General features: G+C 53.5%; 1 protein-coding gene across 3 annotated transcripts in view; it reads right to left on the reverse strand.

The window, feature by feature from the left end:
• The window catches only part of TBC1D22A (TBC1 domain family member 22A), a 334472-nt gene that overhangs the window by 155922 nt on the left and 165807 nt on the right, over positions 1-12743 (reverse strand). For all 3 annotated transcript variants that reach the window (XM_077914077.1, XM_077914075.1, XM_077914074.1), the window contains exon 9: positions 1200-1309. In XM_077914077.1, coding sequence (XP_077770203.1) covers positions 1200-1309 — 110 coding nt within the window. The remainder of the gene's footprint in view (positions 1-1199; positions 1310-12743) is intronic.

A 12743-nucleotide genomic window follows, 5' to 3' on the forward strand; every position in this document is an offset into this window, starting at 1 on the left:
GCAGCTGAGCTGAGGCCCCTCCAGGCAGCAGGGCCAGAAACAGGACAGTGACAACAGCTCAGGAAAGCCAGCCTGACGGGAAACACAGGCGACAAGTGCACTACCTCAACTTGTCTCTTGAGGCGGAAGTGCCCCCCTCACTTGCAACGAGAGGGGTCCCAGCACAGCCTCCAGCCCGGGGCAGCCACCTTTGGGATAAAGCCAGCCCACGGAGGTCCCTCGGGAAACTCCGTCAACCAAACCCTGCTCCGGGACTCTACCCCCATGGCCGCCCCTCCACCAAGTCTCACCGCACTCCCAAATCAAGTTCTCGGGAGCACATATCTTCTGCCCTCACCAGGTCTACCCTGTGTCCCACCCCAAGCTCCTAAGAGGCACGTGCCCAACACTCTTCTTCCCCGCAGCAGCATGCGGCACCTAAGAAAGGCATGTCGGCACAGAAGGAGCTGAAAAAGGCCCGCAGCCCATTGGAGGACCTCCTTCTACCTCGGCCACTTGTGCTACAGCAAGAGGCTCCAGTCCTCGTTCCTACTCTGTGTAGGGTTCAAACTACTTCCATAAAGTCACCCCTGGCGCTGGGAGACCTGCGGCCTTTCTGCAAAAATCTCCACTATCTGTCCCAACTGATACCAAGTGAAGCAGAGCCCCAGCCATGGGGACAAGGCCTCCAGCAGCTTGTGTTTCCCTCCAGGCCTGGGCACAGTTACGGGTCAAGCAATCAGACTCCCAGCCTGGGGCCCACAGGGGCTCTGTAGGACCGGCTGCTCATAGGCCCAGGGTGACAGACTAGGAGCTGAGGTCCTACGTCAGAGGCCCCGTAAGGGGTGGGCTGCCCTGAATACAGCTCACCAGGCATGGACAATGGAACGGCTTATCAACAACCCATATTCGGTGCTGGTACCACCTGGCATCACGGTCAGCAGAGCCGGGGAGCTTAGAATGTGTGGAGATCAGACTCTGCAGAGGGGGGGAGAGCCTACTCCCTCGGAGTCCTGCTCTGCACCCTGCTCCGAGCACATAGGATTTCTCACACCTGCAACCCCGGGGAGGCGGCACTAGTGCAGGTATAGAAAGGGAGGCTTCAGAAGGCAGCACGCGGCCACAGAGGCAAGCCTGCACGTCGGGCCCAGTGCTCCCCGCAACACTGGCTTCCCATATGGAGCGGCGCCTGCCTGGGGTCCGGGCCGCCAGGGGCTCACCTGAATACCGTCCAGCAGTTTGCTCATGCACCAGTATGTGTCGGCCTCGACGTTGCGCAGCACTTCTGCAGGCACGCGGGAGATGTCGGCAGCATCCACGTCTTCCTCCTCTGTGTGCCAGGAAGCATGGAAAAGACAGCAAGCGGTTAACCCACAGGAAACACGACGGGGCGGGGGCGGGGGCAGGGCGGGCCGAGACCTGCGCCACCGGCAAGGTCATGCTGGGGCTCATTTTTCTTGCTCTAACTAGATGACTCGTAGGCTTCCACCTCATCACTTAATGGCTCTCAATTTTAATACCTAATTAGTTGCAGATAATTAATATTCTGAGTCCTCTCCAATTAATTAACATAATTAACATATTATGAATTATTGCTTCTCAGGCATTTCACATCCCAATAAGAGAGGGCCGAAAAGACTGTTTATTCCTAACACAGATCTGAAAGTGTTTTCATAAAATTTCATGAATTCTGCTTCTAATAGGGTCACATTTTCATTGGACAATAATTTCTCTAAAAACTTGTTCCCAAGGTTGGCGTTTCCAAAACCCCACTGGGCAAAGACCTGTCCGCTGCAGGCGAACACCCAAGAAGAGACAGAACAGGCACCAGTGCTCCGAACAATCTCTTTCCTCGAATATAAAAAAAGCCCACTAAGGGAACAGAACTGAAAAGTTTTAAAATGCAGAACAGACGCTTAATTGAAATGGCTTCTCAGACATTTAAACAAACTAATTTTAGATCCTTACAAAAGCTGCTATCACCCAGCACAACACTCATAAATGTTTTAAAAATTGTGTGTTCCATTTTTTTCATTTTATTTACTTTTGTTTTATTTTGCAAACATGCACAGCATCTTTGCAAAGAAAATGTTCTTAAAGAAAAGAAACATTTCTGCCAAGAATATATTTGGAAAGTTTTAAGTGGGTAGAAATGACAATAATTTTTTTAAGAGTAATAATTGCTGACACTTGTTGAGCAGCTATGAGGTGCCAGGTGTTCCTTTCCATTGATCGAACGTCCTCACTCATTAACCTTTGTCACACATCTGCGGTCACCACCGAGGCACCCCTTGGAGATGGGGTGCAGAGAAACATGACCCCAGGGCAGCCGGTGGTGGTGGATCAGAACAAGGCGCACCATGCAGCCCAGAGCCTGTGGCCGAGACTCCCCAGCACGACGGCGCGATGCTCTGGCACCCGCCTCACACCAGAGCTCGTGGCTACAAGAGCCACAGTGAACCACCTTCTACTCAGACTCTGTTGGTGACACAGACCACAACGGTAACAACAGGCCAGGATGAGTCAGGCCAAGCCCGGCCAGGCCCTCCAACTGGGTCACGCAGGTCTACACAGGCAGGCCTGGCCCTGGACATGCATCCAGCCCAGCTGTGTACAGCTTCGAGGACCTGTCCCAGCCAGCTCTGCTCTCAGGCCTGTCACCGAGCATCCCTGGGGCACCTGGGAGCACACCTATAGGGATTGTGGCCGGGAAAGTCAATCCATCCCCGCTTATTCCTTCACTCCCCCACATACTCAACACTTATGTGGTTTGGTTTGGTTTGGTTTGGGGGTTTATTTTATTGACACGCATTCATATGCCATAAAATTCCCCTTTTTAAAGCATACAATTCAGTGGGTTTTAGTATATTCACAGAGTGGGACAGCCATCGCCACCATGTAATTCCAGAACATTCTCAGCACCCCATGCAAACACATCAGCAGGCACTCCCATTCCCCAGCTCCTGGCAACCACCCCTCTGTGCTCGGCCTCTGTGGATTTGGCCGTTCTGGACATTCCACATAACGGGATTGCACAGTACGGCGCCTTCCATGTCTGGCTCCCTTCACTTGGCACCGTGCTCCCGGGGTCACCAGGGCACAGCCTGTGCCAGCACTTTGGTCCTTTCCGTAGTAGAAAAACATTCCAGTGTATGGATGGGCCACACTGCCTATCACATGTCCCCTCTGGGACACTGGGCTGTCCCCTTGCTGGGGCAATGTGACAACACGCAGCAGGTGCTCCCCATGTGGTGGCTCTGTCCCTACACTCCAGGCCCTTAGGCACAGAGATGAGTCAGAGGTGACACCCTCCAGAAGCTCAGAGCCCCTACCCTCTGATACAGGACTGGGATGAAGAGTGTCCCCAGTCTGGCCCAGCCGGCTCTGAGCTCCTCCTCTCAGCAGAGCGCACTTGGGACCTGTACCCTGTCCCAGCTGCCCCGTGGGCTGTGGGCTCTCCCTCCCACAGCCAGGCACACTCTGCCCCCCAGCCATGGCCCAGCGAGGCTCCTGGCCTCTGAACTCAGCAGTCCCGGGAGGCCCACGTCTGGCCTGAGCATGCCCTCCGATGAAGCCCTACCATGACTCTACCAGAAAATGCTGGCTCTGGAAGTGTCCAGGCAGCCCAGACGGGAGGCATCAGCTCTGCCCATCTACAGAGGAGGAAACGAGGTCTCCCAGGGCTCACTAGTGAGCACACAAGGGCCACCCATCATGATGCCCTCCTGCTGAAGAGCAAGCTGGCGGACACAGGTATAAGAGACCTCCTCTGGCTTCGGCAGACTCGGTTCAGCTGCCACCACCCTAGAGCCGGCCTGATGTGATCTTCCACCTTGAGGAACTGCCGCAGCAACAACCATCACAGGACTCCCCTTGAGTTTTCCATGGATGCCTTCTCTTTCCAGGGCCTTCAAAGCACCGAGATATCTCCTCAGCTGTCACAACAGGGCAACAGGGAACCAGCCTCCCCAGGCCTCCAGTGCCACCGCCCCCGCCCCCAGCTCACAGGGGGTCCCCCCCACCCTGCCCAGGGAAGAAGCGTAGGATGCAGGCCTTGGAAATGTTTCTCGGTCGGTTTAGCTGGCTTACTGCCTTATCCCAGGAAAGGTCGGCAACCTCTTTCAGGTGTCACCCCTCACCATAGGCCATTTGTCACTCTTCAATGTCCTGAAAAAAGGGCATTTAAATCAGAGAATCTCTATGCCAATTTGTCTTCAAAAAGGCCGAGAGAATCAGAATGACCCTTATTGTCAGAATGAGATAAATATCCATCCTCTTGGAGAAAACAACTGCCGACACAGGAGAAGGCGTAGAGGGCAGCACAGAACACTCCGGAAGGCCCACACAGGGTCAGAACCAAGAAAAGAACACCCTGAGGCTGGTGCAGCTGGGAGGGGGTCCTCCTGGGGGCTCCTCACAGGAGACAGGGCTCTAGTGGTTCCTGGGGACACAGCCAGGAGCCAACCCAGAGCGACATGAGCATGTTCAGCACAGGTCCTTCAGGTAGATGCTGACTTACTGCACCATCTGCCATGAAACCTGGGAGACTCGACGCTGTGGAGTGGGAAGGGGTCCTCAGAGTCAAGACCCCAAAATGGCCAATGGTCATGACAGGTTATAACTCACCAACTCCAAAGGTCCAGGCCCCCAACCAGGACATGCTGCCTCCACAACCCTGGGGCAAGGGGAGGGACCAGGTGGGGCAGGAGCCTGAAGGGGGGGGGGGGGGTTCCAGGGGAACCACCAGGGAAGCCACCAGGGAAGCCTTGGACCTAAGGAGCCCTCATACCAGCAGTCACGGAGCCGGCGTCACGTAGGACTCTGCCCCTAAACATGAGCCACACTAAATGCCACGGAGACAAAGAAAACTGCTCTGGCTGAGAACATGAATGAGGGGAAACCACAGCAGGGGAGGGATTCCAGGCAAACCCAGGGTGCAAAAGAAGAAACGCAATTCAAACAGGAAAATGGTAAATTCCCAGGGAAAAAGAAAACAGGAAGAACAAGCCTGTCAAAGACGGAGGTGGGGCCGCAGCTGGAGCAGGGGCCCCTGGGTCCTGGTCCCTCTGGGCCACAGGATCTGGGCTTGGCTAATACTGACCCAGGCTGCACAGATGCTGCACCAGCCGCTCAAGGAAGTGGGTGCCACACAGGGCCCCCTGGACTGTGGCCCTGGATGGCCCATACATGGCCTTCTCCCAGCCAGGCAGGACGGACAGGCCCTGGAAGCCAGCACAGGGAAGGTACATGGACCCTGGAAGGTGGCATTTATACCAAATACAGGATTACAAATGATGGAACTTAAGCTGACCTGTTTCATCTGAAACTGGACTGGACTCCATGTCCCACTCTACCCTGTCAGCACAAACACCGGCACTGCACCTGCACTCCGGTCAGAGAGCTGCACCCAGGACCTCCTCCCCACACTGCCCACGCTGCCACCCTTCAGGGCTCAGGGAGACCGACACATGCACAGGCTAAGCCCAGTGGCACCTGGGGAGGCAGACAAGACACTGCCCCGCCCGGGACACACAGCCCACCGCTCAGACAGGCCACAACGGCACATGAAGTCACAAGGTGTAAAAACAGACATTTAATTTACAAAATATGTCACTTGCCTTCTCAAATCATAAAAAGGCTTTAGGAGATGATTTAAATAAATTCTTTGAAAATGCTACCCTGCCATATTGTTTAAAAAGAAAACTAATCCCATCTTTATCAACGACACCTTTTATATCAGAGACTCCAGCCCTCGCAGCCTGTGTGCACAAGCACGCAGAGAACAGTGCTCAGAAAGATGCCAGAAGCAGGGCCGTGGGGCCCCTGGGAAAGAGCGGGGTGGGGGAGTGGTAAATACCACCCTTTACTTCCTGCAGAAGGGTAGAGAGTAAAAAGAGAATGCAAATTTTCACAATTTTAACACTTAGGACTTTTGCAATAGGGAAAAACACACTGTTTAAGCTGCTGACATAGTTTCACTAAGGTCTACTTTTCCACAGAAAACCCCAGAGAAAAAGTTCCTGAGGGTGGTGGGTGTACCGCCCTTCTCACTGCTCTCAGAAGCTTGCGGGGGCCCTTGGGGGTCAGAACAATTAGGGTAGGGGGCCCACTGGCATTCGATGGTGGGGCCAGCACTCCCCACCCTACAGCATGAACAGCACTGCACAATCAGCACATCCAGAGTGATTCGTGACTAGTCCACCCACGGGGTAGGTGGGTGGGTGGGTGGATCAGGGCTTAGCAGAAGGACAGGTAAATATAAGAAACTAATACAACAATGGAGGACATTCGGCCTGGTAAGGAAGGAACCAAGCAGGATCAGTGGGGAAGGAAGAGGCAGGCTGATGGGCTCAAAGCCCATGTGGCGTCGAGGCTGCTCACCGGACAGCAAGGGCACTCGCCACTACCAATGGATAGTGTGCATCTTCCGAGTCTGCAGAGCGCGTCCCCATGCGCCAGGGCCCGCTGCATCTGAAGCAGCCCACGGAGGTAAGCACGACCAGCTGACGAGCAAGGGGCCTGCAGGAGGGTAGCGTGCCAGGAAGCAGCCAAGCCCGGCGGCGAGCGAAGTCCGGCTGACAACGGTCAGCCTCTCGGTCCCGCTGAGCCAGAGCAGCATAGAGGCCCCCGGCTCAGCAGGGACAGGAGGGAGAGCTGCTACAAGGCTAGAACAGAACCACCTCACAAGTGAAACAACACTCCCTAGGTCATAAAACACATCGTGGGCAAAAGAGCCCGTCAGCACCACAAGCTCTCTGGAGCTCTGGGTCTCCTGGGGGCTCGCTCCTTGGGGGGCGGGGGGGGCTCCCCTCCAGGACGACACCTGCCTGCCTCCACGAAACGGCTGCACAGGCCCCGGAAGTGGCCAGGCCAGCACAGGCCAGGATCCTGTAAGGACCAGCGTGTACTAGAAAGTAAAAAGGCCTGCCACATGGCCAGGCTCTCCCTTGCAGGAAACCAAATGGGGCGTCTTAGCAATCAGAAAGGGAGAATCACCTCAAATTTCAACACAGCCTCTGCCATGGGATCACCACTAAGTGCAGATGCCAGCCTCACCAAGCACAGCGCAGGTTAGGGAGGGGAGCACGCCAGGGCTGCTACGACTGCGTTAATCACCCGCATCACACAAACCCTGCAATAAACCTCTTCAGGTAATTAGGAGCTTAACTGGTAATCAAAAATATTCTCTTCTTCATAAGCTAGCTGGAATCACTCCATGGTCTAATCTTATGCTTTACCCAACTTGGGAGTTTTAAATTTGAAACCCTGACACTTCGGTGATGGAGGTTTTAGCACTTAATTACATAGATTTGGGTTCCAAGGCAGAGGGAAAAGTCCCGCTTTGGTAAGAGAGGTGCTGCCACCCAAGACCATAAATTCACAAAACTCCATGGCTCAGCAAGAACAGCTAAGGTTATGATCAAGTTGGTTTAGTGTACGAATGTTTAATGTTAATATAAATAATGTCCAACTCAAGGTTACAAACTAAACCACCGTCAGAGTTCCCAATTCTGTTACGTGGCTGCAAACCAATAGCACACAGACACGGACAAACGGTCAGTGGACGATGGGACACCGGCAGACAATGGTCACAAATCAAGGACAAACCAAGGACGATGCACTTGATACAGGCCAGGCAAGATGGCACAATGTGGCCACATCCAACTATCCGTCTCCTGGCCCGCAGCGGGCCACAAACGACAAGAACCAACCTCCTGTCACAAGCAGCACCACTCTGCTCCTCGTCCACCTCCACCCCAAGCGCACCCCCAATCAGGGGTCCCCAGCCTTGTGCAAACTGCAGGCCGGGGCCAGCGCTGGGTGGTGTGGCTGTTCCTCTCTGGAGGAGCTCCCTGCTACCTGACACCACACCGAAGAGAGCTCCCAGCAGCCCCTGGGGAGCAACAACAGCGGTGTGGGACTGAGGGAGAGGGGGGAGGGAAAGTCTATTTCCTTAATGATCCTTGTTTCTATAATGTCATTTTTGTAAAAGAAAGAATCTTAATTTCACAACATTCTTTTGGCTTGACTGAATCTTTGATTTTGTAATAATGCTTGTGAGTAGGAGTTTTTGTTAATAGAAATGCTATTGGTTGAAATACTGATGGATTCTATTAACGTGTACTCTCATATGCAAGAAACCAGCTGCGGGGAAGGCAGAGATGGAGCAGCCACCATGAAGCCAAGAGAAGAGGCCGCACTGCACACGTTCATTCACGTTCTCACCTGGCTCACTCACTCCCCGTTGGCTGGCTGCCTTACTCATAGCACTTGTTGACCAGACTTATTTACAGAAAGATGTACGTAAAGAGCTGACCACATGGCAAGTGAGTGGTGTGACAAGGGATGGGGGGAGGCATGGCAGGTTCGGAGGAGCCGAGTCCTCGCCCCTGGAGAAGGTGGCCTTGGGAGGCCTGGGGGCTAAGCCTTGGAAGACGGCGAAGCAAGCACAGAGAAGGGAGGGGGGAGGCTGCAAAACCAGAAGCCAGAAAGCCTGCGGGTCATCCGCATGACCTAGGCAGGGGACAGCTCTGCAGAACCATGGTACCGCAGCCCTGGGCATAGGCTCCAGAGCTGGACTTCCTTCTGGAGGGAAGGGGGAGCCCCTGGAGATGTGTGCGTATCAGGGTAACTCCTCACACTGGTGTTTGCCAGCAGGGGTACAAGCAGGGAAGGGATCCCATCTGGAGACTGCCAGAAAAGGAAAAGAGGCCAGAGGCAGTGGAGATGTTCCCGAGCAGAGCCCACAAACCCACCAGCGAGGCCCAAGGGAGAGTCCAAGCCCGCCACGGACGCCCCTCCAATGAGGAAAGCCGGCCAAAGCACACACAGGGCCACACCGTGAAATGCCAGGCACTGGGCCACTCCCTGCAGGGGACAGGAGGTGGCGCACAAGCACATATGGCACTGCCCACTCGCAGCATCTCCTGCACGACAGGGTCGGCGGCTGCCTTCCTCCCTATCTGCGTACTGCGTCTTCATGTCTGCATATCCCTGCGTGACCCAGGAAGAGCTCCTGGAGAGCAGGACCGCACCCACCACACTATCCAAATCCCTGCACGTCTGCGAGGGCACAGCACACAGCAGGGACTCGGTGAACATGTGCCCAGGAGCGTGTGAACTACCGGCAAGAGTTCACAGTCGAGGAAGGAGAAACAATTATGTAAACAGTTCCAACGAGAATATGGTGAACATTATGCCAAGATGATCTGTGAAGAATGGAAAGACTTTAATCCCAATCTCTCCAGTTAAGAGAAATAGCCAAATTATTGCTAAACGTTAAGACAATAAATCAAGTCTACCTTGCTTCTACTGATGACGATGCAAACAATGCTTAAATCAACAGGAGCGGGCAGCCCAGGTGGCTCAGCGGTTTAGCGCCGCCTTCAGTCCAGGGCCTGATCCTGGAGACCCCGGATCGAGTCCCACGTCAGGCTCCCTGCATGGAGCCTGCTTCTCCCTCTGCCTGCACCTCTGCCTCTCTCTCTCTCTCTCTCTCTCTCTCTCTCTCTCTCTCTCTGCGTGTGTGTGTGTCATGAGTAAATAAATAAAATCTATAAATAAATAAACAAACAAACAAACAAACAAGAGCTCATCCAAACTGAAGGAAGCGGTCTTGCAAACAGCATCAGACACGACCAACAGGCTCTGCACCCCGTCCTTCCAAAGCTCAGAGTTCTCTAAAAAGGCAAAAGTCTTTTCCAAAGTGAGACACCCTCTCACCCCCCGAAAAGCTCTGACAGCTGCGGAGCTTGCCTCTGAGAGAGACAGACGCCTTGTCTCAGGACCAGAGGGTGCAGAAGCGAGCCCAACGTCACTCGCCAGCGTCCCCAGGAGCTCTCTGTCACTCTGCGGGCCCTCACGAGGCACACACGCACTGGAGCCTGTGGTGGCCACTGGAGACACAGTGGCACTGGGAACCTCTTGTCAGGGCACAGGACGAGAGCCTCCCTTCTGTAGGCACTGCACTGAAAGGTGCAGGCCGCTCGTTATTTGTTCCCGAGGCACGAGTACAAGACGTGCGTCTACGACCTTGCTTCTGAGCTGTGTTGCCAGGCAGGAGAGTCTGCAGAGGCCCTGGTTCTCCAGAAGGCAGGCGGCAGGCACTCATACTGAGTAAGCCTGCGTGAGTCATGATCATCTGAACGTGCAAACTGATCATAAATCAATCCATTAAACTGATTTACTCCCTTTACCTAATTAAGTCAAAAATAATTCCTCGAAGGATGAATGGGTCTTTAAATCAATCAGCAAAACGCTTCCTCACTCAAACCATTAATAATGCAGCCAAATGGAAAGAAAGATTGACCAATACAAGACAGCACGTTCCTGAAACCTTGGTGCACGACCTCGAGCAGGGGGTCGCGGGGTGCATGTGGAGTGCTCCCCGTGCAGAAATGCCACCCAATCGTGTCAGCAGACATTCCACCCGGGGCAATGACGACAGCCTGACCGCAGTACAACCCCAGGGATAGCTGGACTCTGCTAGTGTGTGCAGGTCACAAAGTGCCCCACCACCACCACCAGGAGAAAGCCCAGCATGGAAGGAAAAGCTGGTCCACATCACCACACACAAATCTCTAATGGTTTTAAGTGAAAAAAATTAGAAAGTAAAACAGATTGCAAACAGTAAAACATTTGCAACATGTTACAGGCCAAGGATTAATATCAAAAACTCTACAAAGAAAATATATGCAATGAGAAAAATACATCAGTAAGCCCATGAAAAATACCTGAAAAAAAGTTATTTATAAAAGAAAGTTCAAAACAGAGAATAGTCAACAAAAGCACCAGTTATAAACAAATACAAACACATACAATGAGGGATACCAGTTCACCTACAAAACTGGTCAACTGTCAGAGTTTAAAATACCCACCATGCTGCCAGCAATGGGACCCAGACCATCTGAACCACAAGGGGCACCCCAAAACACAGAAGCTCAGCTAAGGACAGGATACATAGGTTTGAAAAACAGCCTGATGGAAGATGCCAGAGCCCTTTAGAAGCCACAGAGCTCTGCTGAGCCCAGATGGTATGCCAGGCGTGTAATGGGGACTTGTGGGACCCCAGAAGAATATGGCCTGGTCCTCACACAGCTCACGGTCTGGCCTGGAGCTGGGCCTCAGGGCGAGTCCCATGCCAAATGAGAACCTGTGGGAGGCCCCTGCACCCCACCAGTTGGACAGTGAAATGGGAGGTTGTATGCCTAAGATGCCATCACACTTTGCTAGTAATAGCTCAGCAAAAAAGCCAAGAAATTCATTTACAGGAAGTCATACTGCAAGTTCGTTTGTTGCTGAGATGATGTAGGATCCTCAAGTACTGGTTAATTGGAAGACTTTGCTGCTTTAACGGATGCACAACCCAGCTTTCACGGACAGCTCCGACAAGGTAATTCCGGCTGGGGCCATTTACAGAAGACTAAGCTGCTTTCACTGTCCATTTCTGGTCCTCAATAAATCACGCAGACACATCAACTCCCAAATTCTGCTCAGATATTCCGGCTATCTCACACCCTGGTTGGGATTCCTGTGATCCAGCTCACAGCTAGACGAGGGTGTGGCATTCCCAGGTGCCCCGCTTCTGGGTGTCATGCACAAAGACTAAAATGAGGTTTACGGTCATTGCCTCCGCGCGGATTCCAACACGTCCCTTTGAAAGGCCGTCTGTGGTCACTCCCCAGGCAGGGCCTTGCCAGGAACCAGGCTGGCAAACCAACCCCGCAGCTAGGTTTCAGCAGGCCGGGCCAAGGCCTGACAGCCCATCAATCAGGAATTAATACATTTCAGCACACTCTTCCCTCTCTGTTACAGCCAGCAAATGAACCATAAACAGGGCTTAAAAAACTGCTTACGCTGTAACTATCCCAACTGGATGGAACATAATCCCAGGCAGGGTATGCGGCAACCACAAGCAGAACCCAGACGCGTGGTCTGGACCCTGCCACAAGGTCAAAGCAAAACGGGACTGCTCTCTTTCCTTTTCTGAAACACACTCCTGCTCAAAATAACTGAATTGGCTGTGTGGCTCTTTGATTTGTCAATAAAAAGAAATCTGTTCCCCAGAAAAGAACACACGGGGGCCCTTCCCTTCCCGCTGGTCAGGCATCCCAGCTCCCGGCTGCTACAAATGCCACAGGTCACCTGGAGTTAGGAGGCCAGTGCAGGCGCCACATGCCAAGAAGCTACTCAAAAGGCAGGACTATGGAAAATTCCAATATATAAACCTCTAACAAAGTGACAGACATCTGATTTGCAAACAGCGCTGTCCACTCCCCATCCCTGTCCTAGAAGCCTTCAGATAAAGAATGCGGGTCGCAGGCTGCCCAGCCTTCCTGCACAGGTGGCAACAAACCAGGGCTCCAACCCACAGCTCAGCCAACTACTCTGCACCTGCCAGAAAATCGACAGCTGACAGCCAGGAGGGGGCGGGCGCCCCTCCCCAAATGACAGCAACCGTCGCCCACAGTCCAGGCCTGAAGCTCTGGCATCACAATGGGTTCCATGGCCCCTCCTGCTGGACCCGAGACCAGAGCACATTTCATCCGGGGAGGTTTTTATTTCCCAGAACAGTAAGTAGAGAGCGAGCTGGGAACTGGGGAAGGCAGAGGAGAGGAATCAGTGGTCGTTCCATTCAGGCCAACAAACTCGGCCAGACACCCGGCCACAAGCACGAGTGCGTCCAGGTCTCAGGAACTGCGGGGCTCAGGGCAGGCACAGGATGAGGAGGCAACGTGTCCCCGAGAAGAGGCACCAGGGCACGT

The sequence above is a fragment of the Canis aureus genome, chromosome 11 (assembly GCF_053574225.1).
Source record: "Canis aureus isolate CA01 chromosome 11, VMU_Caureus_v.1.0, whole genome shotgun sequence".
In the NCBI taxonomy this organism is placed as follows: Eukaryota; Metazoa; Chordata; class Mammalia; order Carnivora; family Canidae; genus Canis; species Canis aureus.